A 22,260-nucleotide genomic window follows, 5' to 3' on the forward strand; every position below is an offset into this window, starting at 1 on the left:
TAAAAATGGACCAAAAACACCAAAACCATGATAAATAGTGCAATTGTTCTTTAAATTCAGTTTTGGTGCAAATTTCATGCAGACTTTTTGCATACAAGTCCGCACCGTGTGTAGGTAGCCTTAAAGGGGTCGTCTCACTTCAGCAAGTGGCATTTATTGTGTAGATAAAGTTACAACAAGCCACTTACTAATGTACTGTGATTGGCCATATTGCCTCCTTTGCTGGCTGGATTCATTTTTCAATCACATTACACACTGCTCGTTTCCATGGTTACGACCACCCTTCAATCCATCAGTGGTTGTTGTGCTTGCACACTAAAGAAAAAAGTGTCGGCCTCTCTGGTCGCCGGGACCGTGGGAGCGCACATAGGCTGGTGCTTTTTCCTATATTGTGAAAGCACGACCACCACTGATGGATTGCAGGGTCATCTGTAACCATGGAAATGACCAGTGTATAATATGATGGAAAAGTGAATCCAGCCAGCAAAGGAAGCAATATGGACAATCACATTACATTAGTAAGTGCCTTGTATTAACTTCCTCTACATGATAAATGACACTGAAATGAGACAACCCCTTTAATCCAGGTTCACACATGACTGAGTAGCTGTGAATATGCTGTTGCGTTTCGCATTACCGGAAAACAGTAGATGAGATTTTTAGAAATCTCATCCACGTGCTGCGTACGAAAGACACAAGGTGTCTATTTATGCTACGGATCCCTCTTGCAGATTTCAGGATGAGGTCCCCTGGCTTTTCCAGAGCAAAAACCGCATACAATACATGCAGTTTTTGTTACGTTTTTTTTGTTGTGGTTTTTGCTGTGAAAATGCAGCAAAAACCTCAGCTCATTTTTCTGCTGTATTTTTAGCCACGTATAGATGTACACTTAGGGTATATGCACACTGTGCATATACCCTGGATTCTCGTGCAGAAAATCTGCAGTGTAATACAGTACCAGCAAAGTGAATGAGATTTTCCGGACCTCATGTACACATTGCCTATTTAGTATGTGCGGAAATTAACTTACGGTCCAGCTTTTAAAATCTGCAGCATGTCAGTTGTTGGTGCAGCTACACAGCTGATGTATTGTGGTTTCCCCATAGACTTCAGTAGGATTGATGAAACGCACAGAAATCCACACCAAAAACTGCACAAAAATTGCAATAAATAGTGCAGATTTTTGCTTTTTTCCTTCTATTTTCACTGCATACAAATCTGCACCATGTGCAATTACCCTAAAAGTAAGTTGAAAGTTACTTAGTAAATTTAGTGCAGGCTTGTGGAGGGGCAGATTGGCCATAGACCCTACAGGGAAATTTCCTGGTGGGCCGATGCCTAGGGGGCCACTCAAGCCCTCTTGATGGCCGCAGGCCAGGTACATAATGATCTGATGCTCAACGCCCACAGGTGCCCTCATAAACTCAGCTGTGATACAGTTGAATACTGTGGTTGGGGCGGCAGTATTTTGTGCTGCCCTGTGGTAATTGGTTCTTCTGGGGTGGTATTCTGTGCTGCACTACGGTATTGCTGGCCCTGCCTACTTTTGTTGTCCCGTCAATTTGGACCCACCTACAACATGGGACTACTTTTTTATTTTTTTTTGTTTTTTTGATTGGTAAAATAAAGCAGTGGGATCTCCATGCTTTTTTTTACGGTCACTTGCTCACATCAGAAATATGTTTTTTTACTGGTTAAAAAAAAATCTCTTAGCCTTTCTGCTGCCAAAACAGAGATTTTCAAATATTTATATGCAAACTTTCAAAGCTTAATTATAAAATAAAAAATTCTTATTATACACATACCTATTATTTTTTTTGTACAAACCTGCTGCATTGTGAAATGGCTAACCAGGGCGCCTTCGTGCAATTTTGCACCAAACTGTAACAGTTTGTAAAAACCAAAAATGCATAAAGAGTCATGCCTGTGACTAAAAATCTGAAGTCATCAGAGGCTGAAACACACAACATTTCCTAAAAATAAGGCCTCTTGCACACGAACATTGTGTGCCTGTGGCCGTATTGCAGCCCGCATACGGCGGGTCTGCAATACACGGGCACCGGCCCGAGTGCACTCCACGTCACGGATGCGGATCCATTCACTTGAATGGGTCTGCAATCGCGGAGATGCGGAATGGAGTGTTTCCGTGGTGTTTCTGTCCGGAAAAAAATAGAACTTGTTCTATTGATTTTTTTTGCGGTGCGGACGGATCACGGACCCATTTAAGTTGAATGGGTCTCGATCCATCCCGCCCACCGCACAGACTTTGCCCGTGCATTGCGGTCCCCAATGCACGGAACGGATGCACAACGTTGGTGTGTAAGAGGCCTGAAGGCTCAGGTTATACGTTTCTTCAGCGCTCCGTTCAGAGCCTTGCCGTCAGCTCCCTGACCATTTTCTGAGAGTCTACGAGACGATGTGCAATGTTAGTCTGAGGTTAACTGATGACCTCATAGCATTACCGCTGTCATTAGGAAACACTTCTCATTTCCTGTAAACTGGGTCAGATGTTTATGCACAAAGAACTGTTTTTTTTACAGTCTGAATTTTCTGCCCTCATCGCCAGTAATTATGGGACCACGTAGACTGTGTGTTAAAGGGGCCCATGAGAGAAATGTAACAAATCCTGCTGAATGATACTCCGCTTTCATGTCCAAGGCGTTTGCCCAGCGAACAGTTTCACCTTTCAGAATGCTTCATTCTACACGTGGATATTTCTTAGTCTACCCCAAAATTCTGTTACCCGTATAACAGAATTCGCCCACCAGGAGCAGAGGTCCTTTTGGTGCCGTGTACTGATTTCCTGATGCTACAGATTGTTGTACATTCTCACTACTGTCGGTGACAAGTTTTTGGTCGCTCACATGCAAGCTCTTCTCGTTTTACAATATTTCCAGAATATGGATATGACTTTACATGTCTGGTGGAATTTTTCATGACATAGTTCAGACTACATTTAGATTGTCACCTTTCTTTCCAGTGGGAAATTGCATTAGCTGACCTTTAAAGGGGTATTCTGAGACTTCTTTTACCGATAGGATAGGTCATCAGTATGTGATCGGTGGTGGTCTGACACCCAGGACCCCCATGGATCAGCCGTTTGAGAAGGCAGGGGCGCTCACACTAATGTGCCGGGCTTCTCTCAGCTCACCAAGCCCAGTGCTGTATATTGTATAATGGTTGTGCTTGGTATCGCAGCTCAGCTCCATTCACGTCACTGGGGCTGAGCTGCGCCTAGGCCACGTGACTGATGAACGTGACGTCACATTGTCTAGGGCAGCGTTTCCCAACCAGTGTGCCTCCAGGCTTTGGCTGTGCGGGCATGCTGGGAGTTGTAGTTTTGCAACAGTTGGGCAACACTGGTCTAGGGTAACCTGCAAGAAGGCAGTGGCGCTACTGCGAGCTCCCCTGCCTTCTCAAACAGATGATTGATGGGGGTTCCAGGTGTCTGATCTCCACCGGATGATTTATCCAGAGGATAGGTCATTAGTTAAAAAAATCTCTGAAAACCCGTTCAAAGGAATAGTCCATGGAAAGGTCATACATGGTGTTGTGCCTAGTGCTAGGCTGAGTGTGCGGTGATGACACAAGAATTCTCCCTCTTCTCTTTAATGTCTCTGTCGCACCTCACATCCTCAGGCCTTGTACTAACAATAACATGTTTTGGGGAACACTGGCTCTATTGGCCTTGGCTTTGTACAACCCAGTTCAACCACGCATTGGTTGAACTGGGTGTAGTCAGCCCTATCCAAAAGATCCCTTTTGTGCTGCTTTTTCCTCCACTAAAATATCACATATAAGCCATAATTATGTCTTTTGGGATTTTTTTTGGCAGTATTTGAATACATTCAGTGAATTTAGCATTTTTTGTCCTTTATTAACTATCTTCTATTTTCCCGCAAAGAAAATTTTATTTTTAACATTTGTTTTGGGAAAACTTGTATTCCCGTTGGATCGTTGTAATAACTCTAATTACATTTACAGAGTAGTTCTCTTGACGAGATGGTGTGGAGGGACATATTTGGGTAACTGTACTGGGGATCCTTCTCTATATGTAATGGAAACATTTATGTTTGAAGGGGAGTTCTGTCTGGAAGCTTTACAGTGGTGTCCTGGGCCTTTTTAAAAATACAGTCAAAATTGAAGATTTTCTGCTGATGTCCTGATATTATATGTTTGGGATCTAAAAATGGGGTGCATGTAGAACTTGCACATGTGGCCCACGTGGCTTTTATTGTCGAAAGGGCCTTATAGGCCCCCCCCCCCCCCTCCACTTTATTGGGCCTGTAAAGAGAAACTTACCTGCTTCTCAGAGCCGGCTCCTTCTCCTCCAGGCCTGGGCTGCTTCGCTAGGTTCCCTCAATGTCAATATCCGGTTTGACATCGCCGTAGCCAATCACTGACCGTGGTGTAGACCGGATTCCCTTGCGTCATATATCATGCTAAAAAGGAAAGACAGTCACCACCACATCCAGTGATTGGCTGTCAGGATGTCAGGAGCCCAGCGGAGCAGCCCAGGCTTGGAGGAGAAAGTGTGGGGAGCCAGCTCCGGGAAGCAGGTAAGTAGTCTTCCCTTTACAGGTCCAGCCAAGTGGGGGGAGTGGGATGCCACAAAAAGAGGGATGGGATGCCAGCAGAAAGTCGCTCTCTGAAGAAAAGGTGCTTGCCTGGAAAGAAAAAAACTACTTTATCTTCAGTTCTGGAAATTTGCAGCCAACATATGTTCTTTTCTTGAATGTCACATTCCTTCTCCCGCAGGTCCACTCATGTCTCTTAAGCGTCAGAGCTGGGAAAGACGGCTGGTTCCAGCTGTACAGCCCCGGAGGGGTTGCCTGTGATGACGACGGTGAACTTTTTGCCAGTATGGTACGTGTCTGCAATAATGTGAGTTTGATTTTTATGGATTTGAGGAGTTGATGGGCGAAAGCCATTGATTGTTCATGACACTTATATCTTGTCTTTGGTGGCTTTTTGCTGTTTTTTTTTGTTGTGTTTAAGATATGCTATTGTGCCTTCTCATCAGCCACTTACTGTATATCACTAGACTATTCAGGGACTCAACTCCTCCATCTGGTCTGGTCTTTGGACCTTGGTTCTCTTCTAGCCTCTGTCACCCCAACTGTAATGACACTACATAAAACAGATAGGGTATATCAGTTCAGCTCTAGGGTTACATTTCTGCTGGTGTGAAGGTAGAATTAGAATAACGCCAGCTTTGTTGAACTGATGTGCCAACTTTGGACTGGACTGCATTACAAATGCATGGCTTGGATCATTCTAATATAATAAGCTGCATTCTTAAAGTTTTCCAGCTTCACCCCCCATTTTTGCTAGGGCACCCACATGCTCCCTGCAGCTACTTTCTAACGCCGAAGGTCTAGCTCCTTCCTGGTCCTTGGCGTGTGAACTTTCAGACAGGTTCACCACTGAGGCCAGTGAATGGCTGCAGTGGTGCACATAACCCTGTCCAGAATGGAGTGGCAGGGAGCAGGTGAGTACAACTTCAGGTACAGCACTGTCCTGGCCCTAGCTAAAATTGGTGTTGAAGCTGGAAAACCCCTTTAAGAATTATCTGTTCATCCCTGGAATTAAGTGGTTTGCTTTGGGCAATCCCAGTTTCTTTTTATTTTTTTTTAGAAAGCTAAGAATAACGGGGGTCCCACTTCTGTGAAACCCCCCCCCCCCCCCCTCCCCAATGATTAGCTGATATCTGTGGGAGAACGCGGCAGCAAGGGTTCAGTTACCCTGCAGCACTCCAACAGGGGAAATGAAGTATTACACCACTCTCATTGAAATCAGTGTGGTCGTGCAATGCAGGTACATGCTGGGTGCTCCAGCGTGAGCGACACTCTTTGTAGACATCAATCAGTTTAGCTGTTACTCTTGTAGTGGGCTCCTCTTAGGCTTAAATAATAAAGACTTCTTGGTAAAGCTGGGCATAAAATGTGTAGAGACCTCCATCTTTTCAGACTTCTATAAAAAAAAATTGCCCATAGGAGAATGTTTTTACATAGCTCCCCTCTGCCAAAACAGCAGCCGCGCTTCTGTACATCATCTCTAGCAGCCCTGGATTTAGAAGGAATGTTGATAAATGTTTGCCTTTGAAATTTACGGCCTGTTACTGTATACCATGTATGTTCGCTTGCTGGACTACAACCTGAAACACAACACCCACCAGAGTTTCCATCTCAAAGGAAGAATTTATATCCTGTGGATGATACTGGTGTAAATCCCAGTCACAGCTGGTCACGCTGAGTAACAGAAGTCCCCCTTCCCTTTGTACACTATATGAAGTGGAGAATAAGAAATGTCGTGCTGTAACTCTTAGCAACCAAAAGGGAATTTTGATCCTCAGGAAGTACCGTATTTCCCACTTGGGCATCAAATGACTCTCTCTAAAGGAGTTGTGCTAGAATGGGAGGCAAGGGCTTGGGCGTAAAGAGAAGCTTACTTATCTGCTCCTTCTCCTCCCGGCCGGCGCTGCACCTCTGCAGTCCCTTGCAGAAAACATCTGGTTTGACATCATACACGGATTTCATAGGGACCCAAACAAAACTTAGTATGAGCCCCCGTGCCCCTATACGCATGCAGCAATCACTCCCAGGCAACGCACAGTGCAATGGCCCCTGATTTCAGATGAATTTACTTATTTTAAGTGAAATGAATTCTAATTAAAAAAAAGTTCTGAAAAAGTCAAACAGGTGCTTCATAAATATGGCGCTCATTTTCACCACCATATTTCTCAATGTATTCACACCAGACAACTGGCAAAAATACATTGATAAAGCTCATATTTCCCTTCTGGTAAACAGCTGCCTGCAGCCACCACTAGGGGGAGCTCAGTGCATAGGAATTTATGCAGTTACTATTCACTGGAAACTGAAAATATATCTTTGCGCTGAGCTCCCCCTAGTGGCGGCTGCATGAAAATGGAGGCCTTTTACATCATGAAGAGAAAGGAGTTCAGCATGAGCCCCCCTTCCCCCTTACTGAGGATTATTTTTTAGTAGGTCGCTAGTAACCTAATGGCTCATGGGGTTATCCACTACTGTACTGCATACATGGTATACAGTAACATGCCGTAAATTTATCGACAGCATAGGCCAATACTATCTGATTGGTGGGGGTCTGACATCCCATACCTGCAGTAGCTCCAGTACCGGAAGTCAGCGCCAGAACTACACCGCAGCTCCCATGGAAGTCAGTGCAGTAACCAGCTTTGTCCACTGCACAGTGGATGGCGAGGGTGTAGGATGTTGAACTCCGCAAGTCCTGCTAGCTGAGGACAGGCTATCACTTGTAACGGGTTGGACGACCCCCTTAACTCTTTGAGTATCTTGATAATGTCATTATTTTCTTCCAAGCTCATATGCTGCCTTATTGATCCTGTTCGGACAATAATAAGTGACTGTGATGGTGATGTGTTTCTTCTTTAATATCATTTGTGAAAAAAAATGCTGATATTTGTTGAGCATTTTTCTATTCATTTGCGAAGACTATTTGTGCAAAAGTGACCGGCACTGACCGATTTACCAACATGTCCATTTCAGTTGCTAAGGGCCTGTGAAAAGTTCAGCTATTGGCCCAAATCTTAGGAATAACTGGACTATGGGGGAGATTATTACCCGTCGTTCACCGTTCCACAGCTCTCTGGACAGGATACGACCACAGCTTTTCATATCCTAGATATCTCATCCATGGAGACTTCTAGCTGCAGCCTGCCCGATCAGCTTTGATCAGTAGATGCGGGAGCGATCCATGTGCTCTTGTACTTCTATCAGACTACGCAACCCCTTCAATATTCAGCTGATTAGGGATGAAACATAAGGTCAAGGCTTGGCTCACGAGCTCATACTGCTCACAAGATCCTGCCAGCCGTGGGGTCAATTAGAGGTGCTAATTATTAAAGCTTCCAAGTATGGTGACCAAAGCCCTGAGATCTGATTTCTATGAAGTTGAGTAGTGCAAGTTTCTGTTCCTCCTCATGTAAATGATGTCGTTTGCATTCTGCACGGACCAGTTCAGAGGCACTTGGCGTCTAATGATGTCATTTATTTTCAAAATTATTACACAACGGGCCTCTGTGCCATAAAGCTGCGAGAAGAGAGACGGGCGGAAACCACGTCCATGTATTATGGCTAGGAAGCCAGGAGTTGTTCTCCCAGTCTCTTTAGTGTAGTTCTGTTTCCTTGAAGGTAACTTTCTAAAGACAAGACAATTGGAAGAAATATCACATTGTATTATCTGGAGTAACCATTATCCGGTTAGTTTAGTTACAAAGCAAAAGGGTTTCCAGGAATAAATGTTGGTGGCCTATTCCATATATACTAACCATCTACCCCAGTGGTGGCAAATCTATGGCACGGGTGCCAGAGGCGGCACTCAGAGCCCTCTCTGTGGGCACCTGCTCCATGGAAAATGTCTATGGTGTACCAATATGCCTTAGACTTTTCCTGCCATTCATCAGCACAGGCAGCACACTGAATGTATGCAGGCTGTTATGGCTTAATGATAAAGTACATGGAAGATAGAATATAATAGACTGTAGTGTTCAGGTTAAATTTCCGTGTTGGCACTTTGCAATAAAATAGTGTGTTTTGGGTTACACGTCTGGGCACTCTGCCTCTAAAAAAGGTTTGCCATCACTGATCTACACGCCCAGATTTATGTTCTCTCTCTATACCCATGATGTTAAGAAACTGATATCCGAATCTTCAAAAGTTGACTGCCCCTTTGAATTGAAAACCAGCACCTGGATCTGAATACTTTTTTTTCTAATTAAATGTCATAAAAAATTTAACATAGCCACTGATTAAAAAAAAAAAAAAAAAAGTATCTGTATAGCGCCACCTGCTGTTTGTTCTTTCTTTATTTCTCTGTCCACCTCGCTGAGGTGGACGCACATGCTCAGTTCCATCCTTTAACTGCTTCCTGAGCTGCAGCAAAAGGGACACACCTCTTGAGCTGTCAGCTTGATACCAACCTAACAGAGCAATGAATGTGGAGATCTCTGGATCCATGTGAGGTACAGGGCTGGTTCTAGCTGTGTTAGAAAGAGATTGTCATGTACTATGTGATGTCTGATTTTATTTTTTTACATTAACCATGGGATAACCCTTTTAAATATTATTTAAAGGAGTTTTCTGAGAGTAAAATATTGATGACTTACCTTCAGGATAGGAGAACTATATCTGATCGGTGGGGGGCCAACTTCTGCCAATAGGCGGTTTTAATTAGGTCAAGGTGTTCGGACAAGTGCGTCATACTGTACCAAGCACAGTGTACAGCAGCTCAGTCCTGTTTATTTCAATGGAATTGAGCTGCCGAAAAGCCAGACAACCCTGGCCAAGGAAGAGACTGCTTGCAGAAATGCCATACGTTTTCACCCTGGATTTCCACAGTAAAGCCTCATTCACACGTCAGTGTTTTGGTTAGTGATTGTGAGCCAAAACCAGGTCTGGAGCCTCCACAAACATAAGGTGTAAGGGAAAGATCCGCACCTGTTCTGTGTTTAGAGTTGCACCTGGTTTTGGCTCACAATCACTGATGGAAATCACTGACCGAAAACGGACGTGTGAATGAGCGATAAATCCACAACAAAATCCAGATGTAGTACATAACAGCTGATTGTGGGTTCTGGCGGTCAAACCCCAGCTTTCTTCAGTAGAGTTGCCTCAAGAAAGTAGTCATGTCCACCCTAAAAGCGGTGTACACCTTTCCATGCATGTTTTTTTTCTACTAATCCAATGCATCTGAAATAAAAGTCTTGGGGGGTCATTTACTATTCTGAAATGCATCTAAATTAGGTGTATTTCAGGTGCAACAGTTAGTTGCGGCGCTATCTGCAGCCTCCGCCTAAAATTCTAAAATTGTGTGAGTGGCGTGGGCAGGGATAGGCTGGCAGGCCCATCTCATTCATCATTTTCTACGCCTGTTTTATGCATACAAAATTGTCTAAATGTAAGACCACCGCTCGGAAGCTGTCTTAGGCCTCTTGCACACGACCGTATGTATTTTGCGGTCCGCAAGAAATGGATCCGCAAAAAATACGAATGACATCAGTGTGCATTCTGTATTTTGCGGAACAGCTGGCTCTTCATAGACCAGTCCTATCCTTGTCCGTAATGCAGGACAATAATAGGTCATGTTCTATTTTTTTGCAGAATGGACATACAGAAATGGAATGCACACGGAGTAACTTTTTTTTTTTTTTTTTGCTGACCCATTGAAGTGAATGGTTCCGCATGCGGTCTGCAAAAAAAACGGAATGGACACGAAAATGGGAAAATACGTTTGTGTGCAAGAGGTCTTACATTTAGAACTGGCGCTGGATGCGCTGAAGTTATGGAGAGGTCTGAGCCTCTTCATAACTTCAGATCCATTGCCACTTATGGGCCTTTTAGAAAATAAATATATAATAAATAATTGTGCTGCTTTGTGTCTACATTATTATAGACTACAGACTAATCCTGTATACCCTATATACTACTTGCTCATCCAGATCCATAGGTAACAAGGAACAGAGAGAAGAGAGTTTGTCTGAAGGATCAGACTACACAGAGTTTGTTTGTAGTCTGTAACCATGGAAACACATAGGTCTCTGTTGCTGTTGTATACACAAAACGATAGGAGTTTTTGTCAAGACTATTGCAAGGAAGGTTCTAGATTTATTCCAGATGCCTTGGAGCAATAAAGGAAAATAATGGTACATAGCTTAGACGACTATCTGGTTGACAAATGTTTTATCCTATGTAATATTTATGATATCATACACATATATTTCTATATGTACAGTGAAACATCTCAAAAAGACAACCTCTTTCAGAAGACCAATGTCTTAGGGTACTTTCACACTAGCGTAGCTTGATTCCGGCAGGCAGTTCTATCGCCGGAACTGCCTGCCGGATCCGTCAATCTGTATGCAAACTGATACTATTTGTAGAAGGATCCGTCTCACAAAAATATTGCAATACCGGATCCGTCTATCCGGTTGTCATCCTGAAAAATGGATCCGGTATTTATCTTTTTCACATTTTTAAAGGTCTGCAAATGCGCACACCTGCAAAACCGGATTCGTTTTTCCGGAACACTTAGGGCTGGATCCGGCATTCCAACGAGTGTTTCGGAATTTTGGACGGAGAAAATACTGCAGCGTCCAAAAAACGTACAGTGACTGACCTGAAGACATCCTGATGCATACTGAACGGACTGCTCTCCATTTAGAATGCATTAGGATAAAACTGATCAGTTTTTTTCCGGTATTGAGCCCATAGGACTGAACTCAATACCGAAAAAGAATAACGCTAGTGTGAAAGTACCCTTACCCAGATTGCCTGTGACAGATTTCCATCTACTTTGAGCAAACCAACCACTTTTTGATAATTTTGGGTGACTTGTCTCAATGAGTTTTCAGTGTGTCTATAGATAGATTTTGCTCTACAATTTAATAATTGGCTATTTATATCCAGTACACGTCTAGATATCATAATGAGTGTTCTAATTAATTTCTTATTCACAGGTTCACATTTTAATGGGCTCGTGCTACAAGACTAAGAAATTCCTTCTGTCGCTGGCGGAAAACAAGCTGGGGCCGTGCATGTTACTTGCCTTGCGAGGAAACCAGACCATGGTGGAGGTAGGGGAACCCGCGAGGACTGTGTATCCGAGCACACATTGCGTTAATGATTTGCAGCAAACAGAGCACAGATGGCCACGTTTATTGTGAGATGGCCACGTTTATTGTGTATCTGGCAAAATTTCCTGTATCCCCCATTATATCTCGGCACTGTAGAATAGGAAGGGGGGGAGACAGAGATGTTTTTGTTTAACTCAGACAACCCCTTTAGGGCTGATTCACAGGACCCTGATCTGCTCTGGAAGCACCACCCGTGTGTCGGCTGCATCTCCATCCGTCTGTTCAAGTCAGGAGAGCCGCGGTCAGTCCAGGAGATGCGGCCGCGGTCAGTCCCAGGTCAATCACAGCTCTGTGCATCACGCCTGTAGACCACAAGTTCATTGCAAAGTAGGCCAACTAATAGGTAGTATTAACCGAGACTAGACTAGCTCTTGTTGCACCTTTTAAAAGGCAGTTTTTCTTTTGTTGGTCCGAGGCTCCGTTCCCGAGTTATGATGCTTTTCTAAAATATGCAAATTAGGCATTTGATGCAATTAGGGCGTCACCGTTGCTCTTTTTACACCCAAGCTCCGCTCCTTTCTGTGGCCACCCCCTCCCTGGCTGCTCTGCCTTTGCCTGTCCCTGTCAATCAAAGCAGTGAGGGAGGGGCTGGTCCCAGGAAGGAGTGGAGCTTAGGTGCAACAAGAGCAATGGTGACACCCCTATTGCACCAAAGGCCTAATTTGAAAAGGTATCATAACGGAGCATAGAATAAACAAATGAACATCAGCGTTTTAATCAGGTGAACTACAATTATGTGTCTGTGCAAACAGTGGGATAAATGTACAAAACTAAAGAATTACCTTCCTTTCCCAGATTCTATGTCTGATGCTGGAATACAACATCATAGAAAACAATGACACACAGCTGCAGATCATCTCTACCCTGGAGAGCACAGACGTAGGGAAGAAGATGTACGAGCACTTGTGTGACAGACAGCGGGAGCTGAAGGAGTTGGTAAGCTGTGCGAGAGATTGTCACACATGGTCCATTATGATGCAGTTACCTGGATGAGTATGGAGAACTATTAGGGTAGGGCCACACATGACATATTTTAGTGGGGATACATATATATATATATGTATATATGCTGTGGATTTCAATCTCTCAATCTCTGCATTGATGAGGCGGAAATCTGCTGCATAAGTTCACATGCTGTGGATTTAAAGGGGTAATTTGGGTTGTGCTGTGATCCCGTGCAGTAGTACCTTCCGGCATCACAGTGCTGTACACAGAACCCACATTGCATGTGTAAGTCTGAGTTTCTCTGCTAGCCCTGTGGCGAGAGATTCTGACTTCGCACATCCACTATGGGTTCTAACCCCAGACTAGGATCACGTTCCCAACGTACGGCATGTAATCTCGGAAGTGGTGCAACCCAGATAACTCCTCGAAAGTTCTCACTACATGTTGTCTGCTGATTCTGTTGTGCAAATTTTCAGCAGCATATAGATGGGATTTTTTAAAACCTCATCCACTTTGCTGCTACTGTAAATGCTGCAGATTTTCCACATGCAATAGCACTGCGGGAAGATCTGCAGCGTATACTCCACATGTGGCCAGGCCCTTACTGTGGTCCTTTCCTCTGGACCCATGCTGCGGTCCTTTCCTCCGGACCCATGCTGCGGTCCTTTCCTCCGGACCCATGCTGCGGTCCTTTCCTCCGGACCCATGCTGCGGTCCTTTCCTCCGGACCCATGCTGCGGTCCTTTCCTCCGGACCCATGCTGCGGTCCTTTCCTCCGGACCCATGCTGTGGTCCTTTCCTCCGGACCCATGCTGTGGTCCTTTCCTCCGGACCCATGCTGTGGTCCTTTCCTCCGGACCCATACTGTGGTCCTTTCCTCCGGACCCATACTGTGGTCCTTTCCTCCGGACCCATACTGTGGTCCTTTCCTCCGGACCCATACTGTGGTCCTTTCCTCCGGACCCATACTGTGGTCCTTTCCTCCGGACCCATACTGTGGTCTTTTCCTCCGGACCCATACTGTGATCCTTTCCTCCGGACCCTTAGGGTCCATTCACACGGCAAAACACTGACACCGGCCATGTGCACACGGCCGGCACTATAATAGAAAATGACTATTCTTGTCCGCTATTGTGGACAAAAATAGGACATGTTCTATTTCTTTGCGGGGCCGAAGAACGGAAGTGCGGAGGCAGACAGCACACTGTGTGCTGTCCGCATCTTTTCCGGCCCCATTGAAAATTAATGGATCCGGACCATTCATACGGAGCGCTCTTTCTGTGCTTGACACATTTAAAAAAAAATACTAATTATTACAAATCATCAATTTTTTTCTATATTCTGGTGATATGGATTTATACTTGTATGCAGTCAGTATCGCCTAAAAACATTCTTTTGGGATTTTTCAAATAAAACAATTTGCATATACATACTGGCTTTCATCCCAGACATTCAGTAGTTTGGTCATATAAGCATTAGAAATATTACACCACTTTATGGGTTATATGTTTGTAGTTCTCAGCTCGCCTCTGGACCACCCAGCAGTATTGGCTCTTATTTGCAGCCAGTTGGAACAATTTTGCAGTTTTGGTACAAATTGAAATTTTTTGTGTACTTGCTTTATATTAACTTTATTGTGTGCCTTAATTACAGCAAAGGAAAGGAGGACCCACTCGCCTAACACTGCCATCCAAGTCTACGGTGAGCGTTTGATACAGTGTGTAGTTGTGGAGTCCATTGTTCATATTAGATTTGCCATAAGACCTATCCCACAATATCCATTTTAGGGTTGCATCGGGTATCGAATTATCAATATCCAATCTATACTTTTGTACTGGTATCAATTAGATACCGGGATTTGCCTTTTACCGATACTAGGCTGCGCTACTGCCCTCTTCATTGGTGGTGCAGTGGCAGTTGTGATCGGAGCCCCAGCAGTGTAATTATGGGGCTCCGATCGCTTACCATGGCAGCCAGGACGCTACTGAAGTCCTGGTTGCCATGATAAGCTCCCTTCTGCTGTGTGCACTATGCACAGGGCAGCAGGGAGAGTGTGAAGTCCTATTCACCTTAATAGATTTCCATTAAGGTGAATAGGACAAGGGATTAAAAGATCCCAGGTTCTAGCCCCTAAGGGGGGAAATAGTTATTAAATAAAAAGTAAAATAAATAAATAAATAAAAACACCAAAATATTAAGTATAAATCGCCCCCTTTCCCAATTTTACATATAAAATATATAAACAATAAATAAATAAACATATTACATATCGTCACGTCGGAAAAGTCCAAACTATTAAAATATAAAAAAAATCTATGCGATGAACAGAAAAAAGAATAAAAACTGCGTGATTCTACTTTTTTTTGTCACCTTGTCCCTCCAAAAAATAGGATAGGACTGTTTAAATATGGGCCGGACGTTACATAAAATGCGGAATACACGCAGCTTTTTTGGTGTTTAATTTTTTTGCGTGGTATCGAGTATTGCAATACTTTATTATGGTATTTTAATCTAATGAAAATTATGGTATTGTGACAACCCTAATCCATGTGCCCACATTATTGTTAAAACATTTACATAATGGTATAAAATAAATCCCAGCCACTCCAGTGCCTGCAGGGATGGCGTCAGATATGTCTCCACTGCAGCCAATCACTGGCCTCTACAGTCACATGATGTGAATGCAAGCATAAGTGTATGGTGGTGATGATAGCTCTTTTTATGGTACTTCCACCCTTACTTGTATATGGATGCATATTTAAAGGGGTTTTGTCATCTTAGACATTGGTGGCATATTACTAGGATATGCCATCAATGTCAGATAGAGTCCCACCTCCAGAACAGGCCCCCAAAAGTGAAGGAGAGTACATTCCGCATGTGTCGTATGCTTTCGATTAATTTCTATGGGAGTTCCAAAACTAGCTGAGCGCTGCTTTCCCTTCATTCACTTAGGGACCACCTCTAGGACCAACTCCTATCTGACATTGGTGGTATATCTTGGCTATATGCCACCAATGTCTGAGGTTAGACAACCACTTTAAAATGACTAATCTGAAAAGGGTATGTAATTTAAAAAATAAAAATTATAATAATTATTAATCTCCTGATAAATCCCGACGCTCCAGTGCTGCCTCTCCCATGGTCCACAGCGGTCTTTGTTAACTTGTCCTGCGCTGATGATGCATCATAATTCTACTGTCTATGGGCAGGTTAAGAGGTGCCATTGACTGACATTTTCCCCTGCAATTATTCTTCAAGAAGAGTCGTTGCCCGCAGTCATTTGTTCAGTCCCTAAAACATGGCCTATAATACCAACCCTTCTGCTGGCCTCATAAATGAGAAGTGTTAGGCCGAGTTCTGATCCTCCCTACAAGAGCCAAGCAATAAAAGGATCGGCATAGAGTCGGGAGCCCCCATACACATTCAGCTGGTTGGCTGGTCCTGCCTAAATTGTTGCGTTCGACCGATACCCATCTAATGTTTAAGCAATATAATTCTACATTATTTTAATAATATCTACCCATTTAGGTCTCATGCACACGTGTGTGTGCCCCGTGCCCATGTGCATGCAGTTTGCGGATGTGGACCGATTGACTTGAATGGGTCAGCGATTCGCAAGGGGCGGCCCGCACCGCAAAGAAATAGCACATGTTCTATTTATTTATTTTTGCTGTGCAGTGGCACGGGCTAAAATCCCACAGAAGCGCTTTGTAGTGCTTCCGTTGGCTTCTGATCCGTGCCTCTGCACCGTATTTTGAAGATTGTGGACCCATTCAAGTCAGCGGCTCCGCATCCGTGATACGGAGTGCACAAGGCCAGTGCCCATATTTTGCGGACCTGCCGTTTGTGGTCCGCAATACGGGTATGGATGTCCTATGGTCGTGTGGATGAGCCTCACGTATATAACCAGTTTAGGCTACTTTCACACTAGCGTTCGGCTGTCCGCTTGTGAGCTCCGTTTGAAGGGGCTCACAAGCGGACCCTAACGCTTCCAATGCATTCTGAGTGGACGCGGATCCGCTCAGAATGCATCAGTCTGGCGGCGTTCAGCCTCCGCTCCGCAGGCGGACACCTGAACGCTGCTTGCAGCGTTCGGGTGTCCGCCTGGCCGTGCGGAGGCAAGCGGATCCGTCCAGACTTACAATTTAAGTCAATGGGGACGGATCCGTTTGAAGATGACACACTATGGCTCAATCTTCAAACGGATCCGTCCCCCATTGACTTTCAAAGTAAAAGTCTGGACGGATCCGCTCAGGCTAATTTCACACTTAGGCATTTTTTTGACAATATAATGCAGACGGATCCGTTCTGAACGGAGCCACCGTCTGCATTATATGAGCGGATCCGTTCAGAACGGATCCGCTCGAACGCTAGTGTGAAAGTAGCCTTATTGGAATGTTCAGCAAAAATAGAAAAATGAAATATGTTCCAGAAAAACCTCAGAAGTTATTTTTTTTACTGAGTATTGCTTTGTACCTGTGCAAACATGATGAGGCATGTCATACTGAAAAAAACAAAAATGTCATCTGCAGGATGCCGACCTGGCCAGACTACTCAGTTCCGGCTCTTTTGGAAACCTAGAAAACCTCAGTCTGGCCTTCACCAATGTAACGAGTGCCTGCGCCGAGCAACTCATCAAGCTGCCTTCTCTCAAACAGCTCAACCTGTGGTCAACTCAGGTAGGTGGTGCTCAGGATGAGGTTGCGGTCAGCAGAGTACATGATATACAGAAAGTTGTGGGAACTCTTGTGAGTTCTAGAACTGAGTCAACCTCATGGTGTCTCATATTCTTATTACTAAGCAGAAGGACAGCTGTGACAGTGAAGAAAAGGGTAAAAAAAAAAGTGCAAGCGCCCGATCACGTAGCCGCGGTAGAGCTTTCCATGCAGCAATCTCTTGCTGTGTATAGGGATGAATGATCACTACTGCCCCATACAGATACATTGTTTGTGGGCAGCACATCCACGTTTACACCGAATGATTGATGTGCTGCCCACAAACAGTGATTGTATGTAAATCATTGAAGGTGCGCCTTTGCATAGGACCGATATTGGGCATGAGCATTCGGACCAAACCTTACAATTGTGGCAGCTGTTGGCCGTAGACCACATGCACACTGTGCGTAATGGGCGTGGATTTTCATGCATGAACACCCACAGCATAATACAGTACTAGCTAAGTAGATGCAGTGCAGAAACAAATCTTTAAAAAATACACAGTGGGGAAATTTTGCTTGGGTGGATTTTAAGTGCAGACTTCACCCTTTTGGGGGGCACTGTCTCCTTGGGAAAGAGAGCCTTAGTCGGCATGAGGAGACTTAAAGGGGTTGTCCCACTTCATTAAATAGGTTTTATCTAATGTATTTACCCCCAGAGAACATATCTTCCTATCTATGTCATAATCAAAAAGCTACCTTTCTTGCAAAAAATCCTGTTATGCGATCCCTTTGATTTCGGTATCCCATGGATACGGCCTCTTTCGTCCGGCCGCATCGCTGTGCCGCGCCTGCGCACAACAGCTGAACAAGTACTCGGGCCGCCTCTCCATTCCTACGAGTAAGCGCACGTCCGCGCATGCGCAAATACAGGAGGCGGGTGCCGGAATCAAATAGCCGGCACCCGACCTCTATGACAGGGAGCGGGACCTTAGGGGTTAACTGCCGCTGATCGCAGTGCGCCCCCCCCCCCCCCAGTATAATAAACATTGGTGGCGCAGTGGGAAGTGCCAATGAGGGTTAAAAAAATAAATAAAAAATTAACTCACCTCCACCAATTGATCGCGCAGCTGCCGGTCTCCTGTTCTTTCTTTAGGACCTGTGAAAGGACCTGTGGTGACATCACATGGTACATCATATGATCCATCACCATGGTAATGGACCATGTGATTAGCTCAGTGACGTCACCACAGGTCCTGAAGCAAGAACAGGAGACCGGCAGCTGCGCGATCAATTGGTGGAGGTAAGTAAATTTTTTATTTATTTTTTAACCCTCATTGGCACTTCCCACTGCGCCACCAATGTTTATTATACTGGGGGGGGGGGGGCCGCACTCAATGTATATTATACTGGGGGGGGGGGGGGGGGGTGGCCGCACTCAATGTATATTATACTGGGGGGGGGGGCGCACTCAATGTATATTATACTGGGGGGGGTGGCCGCACTCAATGTATATTATACTGGGGAGGGGGCGCACTCAATGTATATTATACTGGGGGGGGTCGCACTCAATGTTTATTATACTGGGGGGGGGGGGCAGCACTCAATGTTTATTATACTGGGGGGGGGGGGCGGGACGAGCACGCAAGGACTGAGCTCTCAGGGTGAGTCATGAGGAGGCGTGGCCGGCCTTCACTCAACTACAGGAGCCGAACCAGGAAGTTATCAGGACATCTACTGCTGGTAAGATTGAAATAGCAAAGTGGGACAACCCCTTTAAAGGCCATACATGCTCCTCTGGAATTCTGGGAAGAAAGGGATACAAATGAGCTCTTAACAAGCTCTGCCTCTAATGTTATCAGATGTAAAGCAGCTATCCTATAAGTCAATGTTCAGCTTTCAAAATAAGCCTTGAGACATGACTCTGAAATTAAGTAAGCCAGCATCTCATCTGCAAACGGCTGTTTGCAAAGGGTGAGATCTGGGGCAAGTCAACAATAAAATCCGCAAGTAACAAATGCAGAATTGGTGTGGATTTGGTGCGGAAACTCAGCAAACTGTGCATAAAAATCCACAAAAACTACACTGCCTTCTTCAGGTGTCTTTCACATCATTTTTTTTATTATAGGTATCTATATTTACTCATAAACATTAGAAAAATGAATGTGATTAATGGATACATAGGCTTCTATAGAAAAACTGTGCAAAATGTGCAATATTTTTTTTTTTTTACTGGATGGGGGAAAACGCAGATGTCAGCATTATTCCATCCAGCAAAAAAACAGATGCTGTGCTTTCTGTCTCAATCTGGCGAAAAAAATATATATCAATGGAAATTACTAGAAGAATCCATTAAACAGATTACATAAAATGGTATCTGGTTTTTTTTCTCATCCGTTTAACAAATACTTTTTTTAATGCCTCCCAAACCAAATCACAGGTCACATAATACAAATTCCACATTTCTTTTGTTTCCAGGTAAAATTAAAAACATGGATCCATCATAAAAACTGAGTTTGCAGAAGTTTTTGGAATGGATCTAGTTTCTATAAAAATCTGCCTGACCTTCTAAATGCTCCTCTTTGTTCCCCTACAGTTCGGAGATGCTGGGCTGCGGGTTTTGTCCGAGCATCTCACTGCGCTGCAAGTTCTCAACCTGTGTGAAACCCCTGTTACGGACGCTGGGCTGCTGGCACTGAGCTGTAAGGACCCGATCTATTGATTACTTTCATCTAAAGGTTTTTATATTTAGACTAGCAGAAGGACCCGGCTTCGCACGGGTATATTTCATCTATTTCATTTAATGTTTGTGTGTCTTTAAAGAGGACCTTTGACCAGAATAAAACTTCTAAAGTAACTATACAGGCATGTAGAGCGGCGCCCAGGGACCCCCCTGCACTTACTGTTATACCTGGGCGCTGCTCCGTTCTCCCGTTATTGCCTCCGGTATCTTCATAGTTAGGCTCCACCCAGGGGAACCTGCCGTCGGCTCATTCTCCCATGCTGTAGCGCTGGCCAATCACAGCACTCGGCTCATAGCCTGAGAGAGAAAAAAAGCCTCTCAGCCTATGAGCTGAGTGCTGTGATTGGCCAGCGCTGCAGCATGGGAGAAGGAGGCACCGGCAGGTTCCCCTGGGTGGATCCTAACTATGAAGATACCGGAGGCAATAACGGGAGAACGGAGCGGCGCCCAGGTATAACAGTAAGTGCAGGGAGATCCCTGGGCGCCGCTCTACATGCCTGTATAGTTACTTTAGAAGTTTTATTCTGGTCAAAGGTCCTCTTTTCAAAGATATCGACAGTATCACCCATAACAGTGACCTCCACAGTCCCCCACCCCTTAACACTGACCCCCCCCCCCACAGTGCCCTGCCTTCTTAAAATGGGATCTCCACAGCAGCCCATCCCCTTAACTTTGACCTTCACAGCACCCCACTCCCTTGACAGTGACCTCCTCAGGGGCCCGCCACCTTAACAGTGACCTCCACAGCGCCCTGCCCCTTTTAAGGCTAGGGCTACACGACGACATGTGTCGCACAACAATTTTTATAATGATAGGCCATGGTGTCGCACTGCGACACGACAGTCGCATGTCTCAGTGCAACACCATAGACTATAATTATAAAAATTGTTGCGCGACACCAATGTCACAGTGTAGTTGTGCCCTATGTGTCGTGAGACTTATTGTCATCGTGTAGCCCTAGCCTAAAGCTGACCTACAGCAGTGAACAAAAATGGCTGGGTTGTTATGGAAACCTGGAGTAAAACTGTGTGTATGTGGAGACTAAGGGCCTGCGAGCTTCTATTGGCTGATAAGGGACATGTGACCATGTGTATGGCAGTTGGGATATGAGTGAAAGACACTTGCAGGCTTGTATTGGCTAATGCAGGTAATTTTTGGGGACTATCTCGGCAACGTTACGTCCTAGAGAGCTGTGACCCCCACAAGATTTCTTTCCAGGTAGCAAGGGATGTGCATACCAAGTTTTGTTGAAATCAATGGTTGCGTTTTTGAGTGACCGCGGAACATACATACATATATACGTACTTCTTTTATTTATTTATATATATATATATATATATATATATATATATATATATATATATATATATATATATATATATATATATATATATATATATATATATATATATTATAAAGAGGACATGTGTCCTGGGGGCCCCACCACTCTCCCTCCCTGATGGCCACCTAGTGATTCTACCGAGCCAAGAAGAGGTGGTACCTGGAGTCATTGGCTTGGCTAGTTCTATAACACCCATAGACTACAGTGGACAGGGCCACAAGCATGCCTTCAGGGGAAGGGGCCACCCCTCTGGGACTTGGACATGCAATTGGGGGTCAGGTCCCAGAAGTGGGATAGGTGGTCTTCTAATCTTAAAAGAAGTATGTCAGCAGTTTTGATCCAGCAGAACTGCAGACAGCACTAAGTGGGGACTAGGCAAATATACCTACCTTTATTGCAAGTTTTATGGTGGTTACTGCTGAAAAAGTATTATTCTCCCGTGCACCACTCCCGCTATTGCTTACAGCCCCTCTCTTCTGCTCTGAGTGATGATGCAGTGGTCTCCTGGATGGATGCTACAGCCCATCACTAGAGCACTTCATCTTCAGGGACCACCTCCCATCAGAATAAAACTGGTGATAGTAAATTCTGCGATAAAGGTATGTTTGCCAACTTCACCCTGGGTTCCTACCTAGCGATGTCAGCAGTTTTGCAAATTCAAAACTGCTGACAGACGCTCTTTAAAAGGGTTTTCCTGGGGAATAATTCTAAGTAAAAGTGGGCTCAGAGTGTGTTAAAAAAAATAAACCATCATTGCCCACCTTCCTAATCCCCTGCCGCTGCTGTTCAGTCCAGTCCAAGCCATTTCTGGCATATCGAGCCCCCATCAGGAAGGGGGAGGGCAGCGGCGATCGCTTAGGTGAATAATGATGGTTTATCAT

At 44.7% G+C, this 22,260-nt stretch overlaps 1 protein-coding gene across 4 annotated transcripts in view; it reads left to right on the forward strand.

Moving 5' to 3' along the window:
* The window catches only part of LOC122920239 (c-Maf inducing protein), a 162,309-nt gene that overhangs the window by 134,689 nt on the left and 5,360 nt on the right, over positions 1-22,260 (forward strand). For 2 of the 4 annotated variants that reach the window (XM_044269580.1, XM_044269582.1), the window contains 6 exons: positions 4,759-4,884; positions 11,519-11,635; positions 12,491-12,631; positions 14,294-14,341; positions 17,173-17,319; positions 19,891-19,996. In XM_044269580.1, the coding sequence (XP_044125515.1) occupies positions 4,759-4,884; positions 11,519-11,635; positions 12,491-12,631; positions 14,294-14,341; positions 17,173-17,319; positions 19,891-19,996 (685 nt within the window). The remainder of the gene's footprint in view (positions 1-4,758; positions 4,885-11,518; positions 11,636-12,490; positions 12,632-14,293; positions 14,342-17,172; positions 17,320-19,890; positions 19,997-22,260) is intronic. The other 2 variants (XM_044269581.1, XM_044269583.1) reach the window with 1 other exon arrangement.

This window comes from Bufo gargarizans, chromosome 10 (genome assembly GCF_014858855.1).
Source record: "Bufo gargarizans isolate SCDJY-AF-19 chromosome 10, ASM1485885v1, whole genome shotgun sequence".
Classification (NCBI taxonomy): Eukaryota; Metazoa; Chordata; class Amphibia; order Anura; family Bufonidae; genus Bufo; species Bufo gargarizans.